The sequence below is a fragment of the Mercurialis annua genome, linkage group LG5, assembly GCF_937616625.2.
Source record: "Mercurialis annua linkage group LG5, ddMerAnnu1.2, whole genome shotgun sequence".
NCBI lineage: Eukaryota > Viridiplantae > Streptophyta > Magnoliopsida > Malpighiales > Euphorbiaceae > Mercurialis > Mercurialis annua.
In genome coordinates, this window is record NC_065574.1 from 6,772,575 (window position 1) to 6,789,360 (window position 16,786).

Below are 16,786 nucleotides of genomic sequence, written 5' to 3' on the forward strand. Positions count from 1 at the left end.
CATTACCCAATTCTCCATTTAAAGCAAATCTCAACTCATAGGGAACAATAACAGTAAGAACACCATTTTCCATAATAGCTGTAACCTCATGCATCCAGCTTAGCATTCTCGTTATCATCCTCTCAAGCCTCATACATCATTCTCGTTAGCATCTTCTTCTTCTTCCTCCCCTTTTCAATTTCATCTTTCTCAGACTTCTTCAAATCTTACATCCACTCCTCCTACCGCAGCCGATTCAAGAATCCTCAGATGAATTTGTATCTTAGTCTCATCGCATCCACAACGAGCGCGGTGGACCGGAAACAGAACGACAATGTTTTCGTTCACTAATTTGTAGAGTAACTGATTATTTTCAGTTTGTGATTGTGATTTGGAGAGAAAATAGAGATGAACTAGAAAGAGAGAATCTGGATTTTTGAATTTGTGATTGATATTGTATCAGTTACTAATGATCGTAAATTTTATATGTGGAAGTTTTTTCCGGTAATTAATTTTGGTCAAATCGTATATTTGCAATGATCTGAGTCAATAGGTACTGATGCTATTATTTTGCCTATTTTAGTGTAATCGTCTAAAAATCCCTAAGACTAATGAAACCCAACTGAAAACAGTAGATAGTGAGGCCCAATTATTAAACCACACAAATGCCAGTGCAGTAGCGCACACTGCACAAGTAACAAACAGAGTGATTTTTAGCCCAATATAGCATTTTAAAAATCAAATTTTCAATACTTTATTTCAAAAGTATGTTTTTTTCACGCGTAGCCACATCAGCAAAATTTCATAATTAGACATTATTAAAATAAAATCATGCGTTTCAGAACAAATTAAAAAAAATATAGACTTTTTTAAAACTTTCATGAAAAATTGGCTTTTTTGATCATTTACCCTAAAAAAGTATAACTACTATAATTATAGATCATTCTATTTTAGTGCTGAAAAATCTTCAATCTGCCTTCGATTATTGATCGCGTTGAATATATATTTCATCGGAAAAAATATTAACAGCTACTGAAACTATCAACGGCAACCGAAAAAAATATGAAAAAAGTCATGGAAGACTATAGTTTTTTTATTTTAGTAAAAGAGAGGACTTTTTTTAAGAAAAGTACAATTATTTTCTCTTTATTTACCTTTCCTCTTTATCCAATTTAAAAATAAATTTTATTATATTTTGCTCAATTATTTTATAAAAAAAAATAGTACTCACGACACGCGTCCCTGCATAATGATTAAAACAAAAATGAGAAGTCCCTTAATAAATGTACATATATAAATAGTCGTTAAATTATCTATAGAAAGCGATTTCTTTTATCCTTTTATACATAACACCTCACTGTTACTCTCTCTCTGGCTCTTGATCGTACGGAAACAGCAAAATTAACTGTCAAAGTGAGTAATTATTCTGCTTCTTCGCACATTTTCGTTCTCATTCTCTTTCAATTGTGTAAAGTATAGTTTAATTTCTTAAGCATCAAATTTATTGTTATTATTATTATTATTATGATCTGTTTGGTTAGTGAGAAAATGTAACAAAAATCGCTATAAATTGATGTAATCGAATATTGATAGCTTCTGTAGTTTTGTTTGATTTCTGTAATGGATATCAAAATGAGGCGTTGTTTTCCATTTGATGTGGCTTTGTTTTTGTCTTTTTTGTTTTGAATTTGAACTTTAATTTGAAATGAGCTTAAAATTTGTTTATGTAGATCAGTTTATGTATTTGTTACTGGCGTCTCCGTTATCTTGCGAGTAATTTTTGTGTAGAATAATTATAATCTGTTGAAATACAGATTATATGTGCATTAATGACTTGTAGCTTGTGTTTGCTGTTTGCTATCAGCTGAAGGATGGGGGCATACCTCAGCAGCCCTAAAACTGACAAGTGTTCAGACGATGGTGAGAATAATAGACTTCGCTATGGTGTATCCTCGATGCAAGGGTGGCGAGCCACCATGGAAGATGCTGTTAGTACTCGTTTTCTTTTCTGAAGTTGTTATTGTAATAATTGCTCGTTTACATGTGCTCGTTTGAAATTTTTAATAATGGCATGCTGAACTATAAGACTGTCCTTCCTTATATGAACTTGATCATAAGAAGCACTATTATAGTAGTTGTAGATTTGTATTTGCTGTTTTTACTTATGCCATTTATAGTAAAGTTTTAAACTCATAAGCAGGATATTGATTTGATGTAGGAGTATTATGTTACGTAGTTGTGCGAACTTGTAACAGTTTTTATTAAAAGATTATATGTACATTTTCTTCTACGGCTCACAATCATGCGAGTTAATCTTTTTGCTAATTAATGAAATTAAACTGTACTAAGTGATATGAATTGCTATTAAGTTGAAAAAGTTTGTATGGATTTCAGTGGAATTGAGTATTGTGCAGTATAGTGTCTTATCTAGGAGATTACTAAAATTGCCTGCTAGAAACATGCATCAAAATTGAACAATGTGCTTTACTCTAATTATTTAAATGACATGTAGCAGCATTTGCTTTCTAGCACAACACCCCAACACTGCTTTTTTTTTGTTCATAGTTGAAGCTTTGACTTTATTTGTGATAGTTGGACACCTAAATCAAAGAAAACAAAGTTTGGATTCATTTCATTATTTGCTTGAATTTTTTTTTTCTAGTGGAAAGCATATTGTTCTCTTTATGTTGATATGAGTAATTAAGCAGTGTGAAATTGACACTGCTGTCGTAGCCAGTATTTTTTTTGTTTAGTTTTTATGAGTTTCCATTTCAGTGTTTTTCTGGAGTGAATCATACACCTAGAAGTGAGAAATTGATACATATTCTTTCTTAAATTGTTTGATGATATGTTGCAGTAAGGAACTTAAAGTTTTGTGATTTCCGTATTGATATTTCTTTCCTACTGAATTTTTGTAAGCTGTTTAACAGCATGCCGCTTATCCAGATTTGGACAGTTCCACGTCTTTCTTTGGTGTATATGATGGTCACGGAGGTCAGAATTTATTTGAGTTTAGCACTTTTTATATAGCCTCACTAATGTATTTCCTATGATTTGTCCATGAACTTCTTCTTTGTTGAGTGAAGTTATATTTCCTTTCCTGGCATAATATAATGGCTATATGTTCATGTATTGTTAACCCATTCATTCACTTTACTTAATGAACTTACTTTTTAAAAATTAGTTTGTTTTTCAGATGGATATATGCAATCTTCCATTTCCTCTATCTGCTACAGATTCGGTTATAGTGTTATACGCATAATAAGAAACAAAGAGCTTCCTCCTCATTTGATAATGTAGGTTGAGAAATAAGGATTCCGGTTGTACTTGTACTATGAAGGTCTTAGGGAGTTGGTGGATTAATCAATCTGACTTTCAGTTTTATTCTGAATCCAACCCATAGATTTTGAGATTCTTCAGTCTCTCGGCTTCTCTCAATGTTCAATAGAGTCATTTTGTCACAAAATTTTGTTGAACTTTGTTATATACTTATATAAAGACAAATCTGGCACTTTCAGATTTGGCTGACTACCCCATGATTTGGTGTCCATGATCGAATTTAACAATATGATGAACGAAAAGACTTATTAAGTGAAATCTGATTTACTTAAAGATTTGATGGTTTCATTGGGTTAGAGAACCATATTGAGAGTGGTATGGGGTTTCTTAAAGACTATATCCAAAGAATGATATGAAGTTTCAAGGCTAAACTAGAACAACTTTCATTAAATTTCAAAGCAAAAATTTGTAGAGACATTTAGAGTAGGCAGAACATGAAAGGAGGAAAGATGTTAGACTTTAGAGTAATTGATTGAAAAGGATGGTGGTGGTACATTCTCAGTAATATTTGTAAACAATGGTTCCTCTTGTCAATAGCCTTCTTAGCCCATATCAAATTGCACCTCTATTGAGTATTGGTCATTGCATTGAAGTTAATTTTTAATCTTCTCTCGCACTAGTAATCTTATTGGAGGTGGATTTATCCGTCAAGGTCCATAAATTTGCAGGCAAAGCAGTGGCTAAGTTCTGTGCTAAATATCTTCACCAGCAAGTGCTCAAGCATGCAGCTTATTCTACAGGAGATTTGGGCACTTCATTACAGAAATCTTTCCTCAGGTTATTTCATTTGTGCTTTTGTCATAAAATCTCACGATTTAGGAATGTAAAATGGAGCTTTTTGATAATTCTGACAGGTCCTTTAGTGGGTGTATTGGTCTAAATACATTATAATTTATAATTAGCTTATGTGATTATCATCTCATATAAGGGTTAAAGACTGAAGGTGCTAGAGCTCTATGTTGTGATGTCTTATCATCATGCAAAATTCGATAACCATAATTATCAAATTGTTTCAAGAATGGATGGTAATGACTTATTATGGGGGTCATATTTCAGCATTGAGCTATTACTGCTGCTTGTCTGTCGAATCTTTCTAGAAACTTTGAAATTGCTAAAAATTTCAAGTTAAGAACAGTTCAGTGTGTTTTACTTTAAATTTTATATCACTTGATTTAAGTTCCCTACCATTATTCTTGTGCAGAATGGATGAGATGATGTGCGGACAGAGAGGTTGGAGGGAGTTAGCCATATTGGGTGATAAGATAGATAGGGTTTCTGGGATGATAGAAGGGTTTATATGGTCACCTAGGTCTGGACAAGCCAAAGGCCATGTTGATGATTGGTTTTCTGAGGAGGTACTCTATCACATTTTAGTTTCTGTAGGATGGTAACACCTTTAAAGAGTGACAAGATTCTTGGACTTATATGTTGAAATCAATTGAGCTTAATGCAAATTTATTTACAAGTCCAAGGCTTTTTTGAAGCACAAGGCTTCTGTGTATTTTAGTTTATATGCAATGTGTTCACCAATTATAGGTCAATTATCTGCGTGATCTAATAATAAGCCAAGGAAAATTATTTGTCCAAACCAGGGACCCCATTCTGACTTTCATGGACCGATGTCTGGAAGCACAGCATGCGTTGCAGTTATTCAGAATAACCGACTTGTTGTTGCCAATGCTGGTGATTCTCGCTGTGTTATATCCAGGAAGGGTCAGGTAGTTTTCTATATTCTCTTCTTGTTAGTGTCTCAATATATGAAATGAACATATCTGCAGTTTCAATCATTCATATCCGACATGCACAGAGGTGATCTGCACACATATGCTATTCATAAGCAACTTCGTATCTGATTAACATTTTGAGTGGCTGTTTAATGGATACAGTGACCATTTGATCATATGAAGTTGCTGACTGAATAGATGTTCGGCTCTTAAACTGCTTCTTGCATTGTGAAAGTTTTATTATGGCAATGGATAATGATTCAAACATAGAATTTAACATGCCACCAATATCTGAGAAGAAATTTTCTATACCAGTAATTATTTATGTGAAGACTCGATTACCTTATCATATAGGATTCTTTTGACATTCCCTGGATATCTCTTTGGAACTCATATTTGGATTTCCAAATATGGATGTTGTATTTAAGCAATTTTTGGACCTATAAAAATGGAAAAACTTTCTGGCGTCAAATTCATGATGGAAGAAGTTTGAAACAAATTTACCGTACATGAGCTTGTAAGTCTGTACTTCTGATGACACTGATATTGTGAGGATTAAATAGGTGATTGGCAAAAGTTGATCCCTAACTTTTTGTTGCTAGAAGAATGTTTAGTTGTCAAAGCAGGTAGGATCTATATAACAACAGGCAACAGCCTTCAACAAAGTCAGATGTTTTTTCATTTTCCTCTAGAAACTGAATAATAAAACGAACTTTTGGACATCATATCCTCACTTTGGTATCAATGGAACATTTCCAAACAAATTCAGTTACGACTTACGATGTCTTTCAGCAATGATGCATCTGCTTAGATGAACTGCTTTTATTTGGAGGATTTTATACTCCAGTTTCTTATGCAAGTCTTTCAGTGCAGGCATATAATATGTCTAAAGATCACAAGCCTGACCTTGAGGTTGAGAAAGACAGGATTCTGAAAGCTGGAGGCTTTATACAAATTGGACGTGTTAATGGAACTTTAAATTTGGCTAGGGCAATTGGTACTTGAATTTATTCCATCCTTACTCCAGGCTAAGGGAGGATTGGATTCATTTTAACTTTATTTATTGCAGGAGATATGGAATTCAAGCTGAATAAATCCCTGCCAGCTGAAGAGCAAATTGTGACTGCCAATCCAGACATAAATATTGTATGTTGCATTGCTTCCAATTGATTCTCCATCTCTTCTTAACCATCTATTTTCAGTTTATTATGTTTATGGAACTTTACCCTGCCAATTTGCCGTTAAGAAAGAATGTGTTAACCAAGTATTATCCTTTTTTGTGATTTTGCATGTTTTGAATTAATAACTCTGTATGTATGTGCTGTTCTTTTTCTTTATTTTTTTTTTAAAAAAAAAATTTTAGAAAGCTTAATAATAGACCATTGAACAGAAGGAATCCTCTTATGTATTATTTTGCATGCAAATATAGAGAAGGGCATTGAGAAACAAGCTACAAAATACAGGTCTTTAATCAAATTGGAAAGCACCTTTTTCAAAGAACTGGATGCAATTGTCCTTCTTCAAATCACACGACACTGTCTGATTATCAAAGTTACATATTGCAGTCACAAAGAATTTTGGAATTCTTCCTGCCACCAATTATTCTTCATCTTAAACCAACTAAAGTTTCTAAGATTCTAGACTCATCTGATGTTCGTCAAATTTGTAAAAGGCAATTTGAAATTGCCTAGCTACCTAATGATGTAAAAACAAGTGAAAACCGAGTCTTGCTCTATTTTGGCTGAGGAAAAGGAAGACCAATTAGGTCATTAAACCCTTAATATGTTTTTCTTTTTAACTCCAAAAACTATAATATTATGATACTTTTGAACATATTATTTTGCTAGCATAACATGGTCTTCATATAATATCATTTACTATGTCTTTGTTTTCTTCTTACTCCTTCTGTTTTATACAATTCATGTAGGTTGAACTCTGCGATGATGATGAATTTTTCGTTCTTGCCTGTGATGGCATTTGGTAAGGCACTTTTACTTTTTGTATGAGAAATGTGTTTGCATATATCGTGAAGAAATTTTATCATATTATGCCTCCCCCGCTCACACACACAAAAACAACGTTTTTTTGAAACTAGATCCTTTGCGAACAATGATGCTAAAAAATTTAGGCATTATGAGATTTTTAAGTAGGGTTTGGTTTGGTTCCTAAAGATGTTAGCTTAATTGCAACAGTTTGATTGAAACTGTACCTTGGAAATGCTCATGACTCTTTAAGGACCCAAAGTTAGAAATTATTGCAAACTTTCCTTGCTGACTTGAGGTGAAATTGATCAAATGCTCTGGCAAGGGGAACTTTAAATCATGCAAGGAGATCAATATCTCTGTCAACGTTGATTCAATCTAATCATTATTTGAATAAGAGCTATGTGTTTGTCTTTTTGATTTTTTTTTATCCTGAAAATCATTAAACTTATTTTGTTTGATCATTGGTGTCTTTATGTTGACTTACGATAAAAATTGATTTTGATTCATGACATCTGCAAATAAGCACATGTTAAATTCCTGGATAATTTGGGAGCTGCAGCTTTTGCTGTTTTTTAATGCCTAACAGAAAGCTGCGATTCTGTAAAATTTGAGTGGGGAATATTTTATTCTGGTAGAATGTAGCTTTCATTAACTATTCTAGTTAAATAGTTAGTTATTAATTTTACCCGGTCTAGTGGAATTGGTTTTTGGAGTTGGACATAATCGTTAATGGTCGGTCAGTCATGACTACTTTTAAAAGATGTGATATAGATCTTACAGATTGAAAACAAATTCTCAATGAACTCGATGTGTATTTTGTTATGCGTTTTCGATGTTGATTTGTACAGAACTGAACTCACTTTTATTTACTTTGCCAGTTAATCATCTCTCTCCTGTCACTTCCCATTGAGAACATCTTAGGAGTCACTCAGGACTTCAGTTTTATTAAAGATTATGTAATTCTCGCTCTCTTATATTCTAGGGACTGCATGTCAAGTCAACAGCTGGTGGATTATGTGAGGGGGCAATTAAACAATGTAAGTCGCTTAACTTCTAGGCTATAATTTTGTTATACAAGCATTACTACCTGCTAACAGGGTTTTTCGATTCAATCCTTGTAGGAATGTAAGCTTTCAGGTATTTGCGAGAGTGTTTTCCATAGGTGTTTGGCACGTGCAGCTGGCTGTGAGGGATCTGATAATATGACCATGATCATAGTCCAGTTCAAGAGACCTATCATCAATCCAAGCACTTTTCCACAGCAGCAGTCCGTCTCCTCCGACCAACAACCGTATGAGACTAACAAAACCCAGTAAAGATTGATGGACCATAGCATACAGCAGACTGCTTACTGACTGAGTGGTTACATATTTTTTAGTAAGCTGAAGTTGGATATGGATTTCAGGTTTTACGATTAGGAAATCATTTTTTGTGATTGTAAATGATTAAGGCCTTTTTTTTCTCATTAATTCACGTACTTGCGCATGGAATTTTTTAATGGGTTTCTTTAGAAGTTTTTGAGTGGCTTGTCAATATTTCAGGATGTGAAAAGGCAAAAATTGTGAAGTAGAGTGCATAAATTGTATACTACAAGACCATTAGTGTTTTCTTCATTTTTTTTATTTTTCGAGCAACCGAGTAAACATGCCTGAAGCTTTGATACGTCTCAAGCATCATACATGTGATGTAGCATACAGGCCAGCATTATTCTATTTGCTATTTTGTAATGCATGAAAAACTGATCTTCTGTCTTTTTTTTTAATTTTAAAACTTTGTTTGGTTATAATGAAGTTTATATGAATTTTATAGAATTAGTATATGATTGTGTTTGATTTACTTTATTTTTTTATATAAAATAAGATGTGAATAAATTTTACATGGAATTTACAAATAAATTATTATAATTATATCGAATATATTTGCAAGTAAAACACATTTTAGGATAAAATTAAATAAGGAATTACATTAGGATTAAATTATGTAAAAGATATTTGATTACTATTATTTTGCAGTAACAATACCTTATTTTATTACTTAATATCATTTTATAATCAAATATAGTTTTGGATATATATATATACAAAATTTAATTTGAGTATAATATATTAAATAATATAAATTTGGTTGAAAAGTTCACATTCTTGATTTAGTGCATATGATTTGGTCAATCAAACCGAAATCATTTTTTGATGAATAATCAAACTGAAATCTTGGTAATGCCTCATGGTCAAGGTTGCTAAAACAGGCTGACAAGTTAGAAGTCCATTTGGTTGAATTGCCAAAATTTACTACACACTGAACTGAAGATTTGAATAGAATAACTACCTAAAAGTTAAATTGACAGAGACCGCTGCCATAAATAATAAATAATAAATAACTGTAATTATAATTCATAAAACTCTATATTAGACCTTTATCCCAAATTACAATTATTTTTTCTTCTATCTCCACACACAACCATAACAAATCATAAAACTCTATATTAGACCTTTATCCCAAATTACAATTATCTTTCCTTCTATCTCCACAACCATATCAACCATAGGCCAACCGTTGGCTAAAAACAGGAGGGGCAACGGCCCCCTAAAGAAACAAACAAAAATATTTATATATATATATATATAAGAAATTTTGAATATTTATTTAAAATTTCAAATTTTTCAATTCAATTATTTATATTATTCAAAAAATAATGGGGCGGGACGGGGACAGAGACGAGAATATCATCTCCATCCCCAACTCTGCTTCTATGGCATCTCCATTTAATTGATACGGATGAAACCATAGGAATTCTCATTCCCGTTTAATATATAAACTATGGTGATTTTTATTTTTAATTATTTTAAATTCATTTACCGTTCAATAATCCTGTGAAAATTGATGAGTTGACAATCAGATAGTGACATGCCATAACGAACCAGAAGAGTTGCGATTTGCGAAACGAGAAAGGAGAAGTTATTCGAGCTAGGCAAGTCAGTTTTGCTGGAATCTTTGATCCAAGGTCGGTGGAGGTGATGGGTATTCGAGAGACTCTGAGTTGGTTGAAGGGTTGGGATAATTTGATTATTGTGTCGGATGGGATGGATGTTGTTTGGATATTAGAAATCCAGAGAGGTCGGGGAATAATGTTTTGTTATGTTAGCAAAATAGTACCTTAATGTATATTTTGTTTTTGTAAGGCAGTCTGCGAATGAAGCTACGCATTTCTTAGCGTGTAGTGCTTATGTTTTGTCAGATTATCAGGATTGATTTTCGAACTTTCCTAAATATCTTATTCATGTACCTGTTTCGGTTATCTCTTAATGAAGATTTGTTTTCATTGTCAAAAAAATATCTTATTTTCACATGTCTTGTCTAAAAAGTTCATATTATATTATTAGTGTCATTTAATATAATATTTCAATTTTTATCTTTTTTTAATTAATGAATATAACTTTAAATACAATTTACAAATTATTGTAAGAGGTAAATATTTTTTTAAAACAGAATGAAAATAATAATAATTATCATCTAATCTCAAAAATATCCAAATAAGTATTATAAACCTTTAAAATTATATTTATTTTTATATTTTTAAATATCATTTTGTTTTGATATTTAAATATTAAATAACTGAAATTTTTATAAAAACTTAAAATTATATAGACAAAATAATACTTTTAAAAAACGTATAAAGAAATTAGTAAGTTTGATTTAAATTTAGAAAATGATAATAATAATTCATTCTTAAAATTCTCTAATTCTAAATTTGAACTTCTTTTGTTGTAATAAAAAAGTTATAGTACTTATTTTTTTATTTTCGGCACTAATACGTAACTTTTTTATGTGCTAAATTTATATGGATCCAATCTATTGTACATTTATGTCCTTATTAATAACATCCAATAGGATATTTTTATGAAATATCTATTACCAGTTGAAAGTAGTGAATCACGTTGGTTGATTGAATCTTGTTTTGAACTCTTCTCAATTACAAAACTTATCAGTATCACTATTAGGGTTTGGCTATGTGAGAGAGACGGATTTTGCTGACTATACATGCTTCATGTAATTATCCATACTATTTTTTTGAATCATTCATTTGTTAAATTTCAAAGTTTGATTTTTATAGCAGTTTAATTTCATCTTTTAAAAGATAATCGCACATCTTAATTATTCTATTTTTAGTGTTTGTGTAGCACTTCTCTATTTTATGAAGTCGTTTTATACAAAAGGGTGCCATTATTTATTTTCGGTGAAAATGACTATAAGTTAGACAATATAAAAGCATGAAAGGTGGAAATATGCAATACAATAATATACAAATAACCCTATTTTTTGGTATAAGAATTGTTTTATGTACTCTGGAGTTATTATTTCAATTAACTCATACGAGCCGAATAAAATCCGTTAAGACAATAAAAAATTTCCATAATTTTTTAGATTATTTTATATTTAAGGTTTGAATACAAAACTTCTGACTAAAATACATTCTTTCACTCCAATTTAATTTGTCAATTATATAAGAAGGACGAAAGGAAAAACAAGAAAAACACCTATTAATCCAAAATTTTCATTCAACCCTATTTCTGCCAGGAAGATTACTACACAATCCATAATTCATATGCTTCATCTTGCATTCAATCAGAGCATCAAAGATGATTGGATTGGCTGATAAGCAAAATAGTTTATATCATCTAAGCTTATCCAGTTGTTTTGGTCCTCCTATTGTTTCTACATGAATTAATAACAAAAAAATTGGCACTATAGATTGACACACTAATAAAAAAAGAATTAAGATATTGTGAGCTTTCAAATCCTAGAATCGAACCATATGTTTGTTAAACACTCAAGCACTAAATTATGCAATTGATTGTAGAAAGCAAAAGCATGTATTATTGAAGGAAATAACTGAGGCTTTTATATCAGCCTTTACAAAACAGAAAATGCAAAAAATAATGGACTCACTGAAGACGTGGTCAATTGGTTACAAGAAAATCAAATCTAAATCAAAGTCCTACAAATCAGGACATTATTAACCAAAAATCTTAACTAACAAACCCTCCCTTAAACTGACATGCAATTTGTTGTCAGTTTATACTCTGTGCTGAGCAAACTCCAAGCAGCTCTCGCAATCTTTCGAACACTTCAAGCGTCAAAGGCTTAGTCATAATATCCGCTAACTGATCTTTTGAACCACAATACTCCAATTTAACAACTCCATCCATCGTTAAATCACGAAGAAAATGAAATCTAACATCAATATGCTTGCTTCTTCCGTGCATAACAGGATTCTTTGATAATTTAATGGTAGAGCTATTATCACAAAAGACATCAGTGCACTTACTTTGCTGAAGACCGAGCTTCTCAAGAATCCTACGCATCCATATACTTTGACATGCACAAGAGGCAGCAGCTATAAACTCAGCTTCAGTTGTCGAAAGAGTGACTACTGGTTGTTTCTTTGAAGACCAAGCTACAACACCTGAACTAAGCAAGAACACGTACCCAGATGTGCTTTTCCGATCTTCAACATCTCCTGCATAATCACTGTCTGAATAGGCCACCAATTTCTCCTCTCCACCTCTTTTATAGAAGATTCCCAGTTCAGTAGTTCCTTTGATGTAACGAAGAACTCGCTTTACAGCTTGTTGATGCAACTCAGTTGGTCTTTCCATGTATCTACTGATTAAGCTCACCACAAAAGCCAAGTCTGGTCTGGTTGCAGTCAAATACATAAGGCTGCCAACCATCTATTTGTAAGTTGTTGCGTCAACACTAACTCCGCTTTCATCTCTTGCAAGTTTGAAGCCTGGTACAATGGGATTCTTTACTGGATTGCAATTTTCCATACCAAACCTTTCAAGCACCTCATTAGCGTATTTCCTTTGATTTATGAAAATCCCTCCACTACTTTGCACAACTTCTACTCCAAGAAAATACTTCATTCTCCCAAGATCAGACATATCGAACTCCTTTTTCATAGAGTTTTTGAACCTTTCGAACATTGTTTCATCATTTCCTGTAAAAATAAGATCATCAACATATACACTTACAATGATGAATTTCTCTTCCTCTGACTTTGTAAACAACGTATGTTCACTCGGACATCTTTCAAAACCTTCTTTAATGAAATAAGACTCCAATTTGTTGTACCAAGCTCGAGGAGCTTGTTTGAGTCCATATAGCGCTTTCTTGAGTCTGTAGACCTTGTCTTCTTCTCCTTTAATCTCATAACCTCGTGGTTGTTCGATAAATACGGCCTCGTTCAACTCTCCATGTAAGAAGGCACTTTTCACGTCAAGCTGATACACATTCCAGCCCTTACAAGCCGCAAAAGCAAGGATCATTCGAATTGTATCCCATCGAGCTACAGGAGCAAAGACTTCAGTATAATCGATTCCAAATTTCTGTGAGAATCCCTTTGCAACGAGCCTCGCATTAAGTTTATCAACCTCCCCATTTTCATTCAGCTTGGTCTTGAATACCCATTTCACTCCAATTTTCTTTGCTCCAATTGGAAGTGTAGTCAGCTCCCAGGTTTCATTCTTCTCAATGGATTTTATTTCCGTATCCATTGCTTCTCTCCACTTCGGGTTGTTGACAGCTTCTTCGAAGAATATTGGATCATTAGGAGCTGCAAACATCATTAAATTAGTTTCTTCTTCTAACTCAGAAAATCCTTCCTCGGTAACGTAATCATTCAAGTACGTTGGTGCTCTTCTAACCCTCCCTTGAACTGGCCTGGAAGGAATACATTCAGCATCTTCGCTTGAAGATGAATCAGAGCCATTATCATTCTCGTCAACCTGCTCCTCTTCTTCAATTACAGGTTCTTCTTGCACATCATTTTCATCTTCCCACTCAAGAGTGAGACTTTCAGTTTCTTTAACTGAGTTATCCCAATCCCACCTTTTGTCTTCTTCAAACACCACATCTCTGCTCATAATGATTTTCTTAGAAACAGGATCATACATTCTATAGGCTTTCGATTCCTGACTCAAACCCAAGAGAACACATCGAATGCTTTTATCATCAAGTTTTTGCCTATTTTTGTCAGGAATATGAACATGCCCAATGCAACCAAATACCTTGAAGTGTTCCACTGATGGTTTGAATCCAGTGCTTCCTCTAGTGTCTTGTCTTTTACAGCGAGAGTTGGGCATCTGTTGAGCAAGTGAACAGCCCAGTTGACGGCTTCTGGCCAAAATTCTTTTGGTACGTGCTTCTCCGCTAGCATACATCGTACCATATTCATAATTGTTCGATTTTTCCGCTCTGCAACCCCATTTTGTTGTGGGGTATAGGCTGCTGTGAGCTGTCTAGCAATGCCATTAACACTGCAATATTCATTAAAATCAAGTGAGGTAAACTCTCCACCTCGATCAGTTCGAAGACAACATATCACATTTCCAGATTCTTTCTCAACTAGACTTTTGAATTTTTTGAACATATAAAGTGCTTCGGATTTAAGATTCAAAAAATAAATCCATAATTTTCTGCTATAATCATCTGTAAATGTGAGTATGTACCTCTTATGGCTGTTTGATTCAGGTGTAATTGGACCACAAATATCGGCATGTACAAGTTGCAACTGCTGCGTAGCTCTCCACATGCTTTTTCTAGGAATGGCTTCTCGATGTTGCTTTCCTGCCATACATACTGTGCAAATACTAGAATGCTCACTCAGATCAGGCATCCCTCTCACCATGTTCTTTCGAGACAAAGTACTCAAGCCTTTGAAATGTAAATGCCCATATCGGCGATGCCATAAGTCAGTTTGACCTTCGGATGTGATCTTGAAGCATGCAGAGACTTTAGCTTCCACCTGCATTTCTCTTTCGGCTAGAATGACAAACATTCGGTTAGCAGACATTTGGGTTTGCATAATTAACCCTCGTTCATGATGATAAATTTTGCATTCTCCATGTTGCATTAGAACAGCAAGGTTGCGTTCTTGTAGCTGACCAATGCTGAGAAGATTATTTTTGAGCTCGGGTAAATAAAATACATCAGTAATTACCTGACTCGTACCATTGACTTGAAGTTTGATATTTCCTTTCCCCACTACAGCCATTTTTGTATCGTTTCCGAGCTTCACGACCTGCCGAAAAGATTCATCTAGGTGGAGAAACCATTTCCTATCGCCAGTCATATGATTACTGCAGCCTGAATCAAGAAACCACATTTTTTCTTTAGAGTTGTCTGAGTCAGTTTGAGCCATCAACAACACTTCTTCTTCTGCATTTACTTCAGCATAATGAGCTCCTTTTTCCCAACTAGGACATTCATATTGGAAATGTCCCAGCTGCCGACACTTGTAACACTCCACGAGAGCTTTGTTTATTCCATGTCTGCCTCTACCTCTCCCCCGACTTTGATATGCTCCTCGATATGCACCTCGATATGCACCTCGACCACCTCTACCTCCTCCTCCTCCTTCGTATGAGATATTCAAAGCTTGTTCGTCATTTTTAATATGACGGTTCATTCTCTGTTCATGAACTAGCAGGCTGCTTTGAAGCTCATCTATGGAAAGTTTGCTCAAATCGTTAGACTCCTCAACTGAACATACCACATAGTCAAATCTGGAAGTCATCGATCTCAATTTTTTTTCAATGATCGTAATCTGCTCCATCTTCTCACCATGAACTTTCATCTTATTTGCAACGGTTAAGGTTCTTGCAAAGTATTCATCTACCTTTTCCCCTTCCTTCATCTGCAGCACCTCAAATTCCCTCCTTAACGCTTGCAGTTGAGCCCTTTTGACTCGTGTAGATCCCTGATATTTTTGCTTTAGAGAATTCCAAATACTCTTAGCACTACCTTTATCAAGAATTGTCTCCATGATAGTGCGATCAATTGCCTGAAACAAGTAGTTCTTTACTTTTAAATCTTTGAGTTGTACCTGTTTTTGCGCTTCTGTTGGTACAACTCCATCATCTATTGGGGAAACTCCGATCTCTATTAAATCCCAGTACTCCTTAGAACGGAGAAGATTCTCCATACGCATCGCCCAATGGTCATAGTGACCATCAAATTGAGGGATAGCTGCCTGCACATATTTGTCTGCGTTCATCTCTGATTTTTCAGTTCCCATCTTTCACTCTCTTTTCCTTTTAAACCTCACTAAGTATTTCACTCACCAGGTGTTTCACTCTTTCAATCCTCACCAAGTGTTTCACTCACCAGATGTTTTACCCCTTTTCTCTCTTAGGAATTGCAATTCCTCAACTCTCAATCAGCCTCTGTATGTTGAGGCTCTGATACCAAATTGTTAAACACTCAAGCACTAAATTATGCAATTGATTGTAGAAAGCAAAAGCATGTATTATTGAAGAAAATAACTGAGGCTTTTATATCAGCCTTTACAAAACAGAAAATGCAGAAAATAATAGACTCACTGAAGACGTGGTCAATTGGTTACAAGAAAATCAAATCTAAATCAAAGTCCTACAAATCAGGACATTATTAACCAAAAATCTTAACTAACAATGTTCATTTCTCGCTCATCTTATAAAGCATAACATCCACTTGTTATGGCTGGTGTTTTAAAAACCGGACCAAACCAGCTTGTAGTTCGGTTTAAAAAACATAAAAAAATCAAAATTCTGGTTGAATTGATTTGGTCCGGATTAAAGAGGGCGAACCGTTCATTGAACCATCAAATCGGATGAAGAGAATTAGCGGCAGAAAAATCCATCACTAATTTTAATTTTATTTTTTAAAAATTTGATTGAACCGGTTAAACCGACAGTTGAACCGGTTCAACCGAAAACT

General features: G+C 33.8%; 2 protein-coding genes across 4 annotated transcripts; one reads left to right on the forward strand and one right to left on the reverse strand.

Moving 5' to 3' along the window:
- Positions 1 to 1,282: 1,282 nt before the first annotated feature.
- LOC126682441 (probable protein phosphatase 2C 60) lies at positions 1,283 to 8,649 on the forward strand. 3 transcript variants are annotated; one of them, XM_050378140.2, is made up of 11 exons: positions 1,283 to 1,392; positions 1,844 to 1,967; positions 2,910 to 2,973; positions 3,971 to 4,095; positions 4,520 to 4,673; positions 4,911 to 5,036; positions 5,916 to 6,039; positions 6,112 to 6,188; positions 6,970 to 7,022; positions 8,010 to 8,064; positions 8,149 to 8,649. In XM_050378140.2, the coding sequence occupies exons 2-11, from the start codon at positions 1,897 to 1,899 to the stop codon at positions 8,341 to 8,343; spliced, it is 1,044 nt and encodes a 347-aa protein (XP_050234097.1). In that variant the 5' UTR covers positions 1,283 to 1,392; positions 1,844 to 1,896; the 3' UTR covers positions 8,344 to 8,649. The 3 variants fall into 3 exon arrangements, with proteins under 3 accessions (XP_050234097.1, XP_050234095.1, XP_050234096.1); XM_050378138.2 differs by having other exon boundaries at positions 3,987 to 4,095; XM_050378139.2 differs by having other exon boundaries at positions 2,926 to 2,973.
- A 3,366-nt stretch (positions 8,650 to 12,015) lies between these two features.
- Positions 12,016 to 12,759, reverse strand: LOC126681368 (secreted RxLR effector protein 161-like). The gene is made up of 2 exons (XM_050376909.1): positions 12,108 to 12,759; positions 12,016 to 12,023 (listed from the first exon to the last, which is right to left on the reverse strand). Exons 1-2 carry the CDS (start codon positions 12,757 to 12,759, stop codon positions 12,016 to 12,018), a joined length of 660 nt encoding a protein of 219 aa, XP_050232866.1.
- Between the last annotated feature and the right edge of the window lie 4,027 nt (positions 12,760 to 16,786).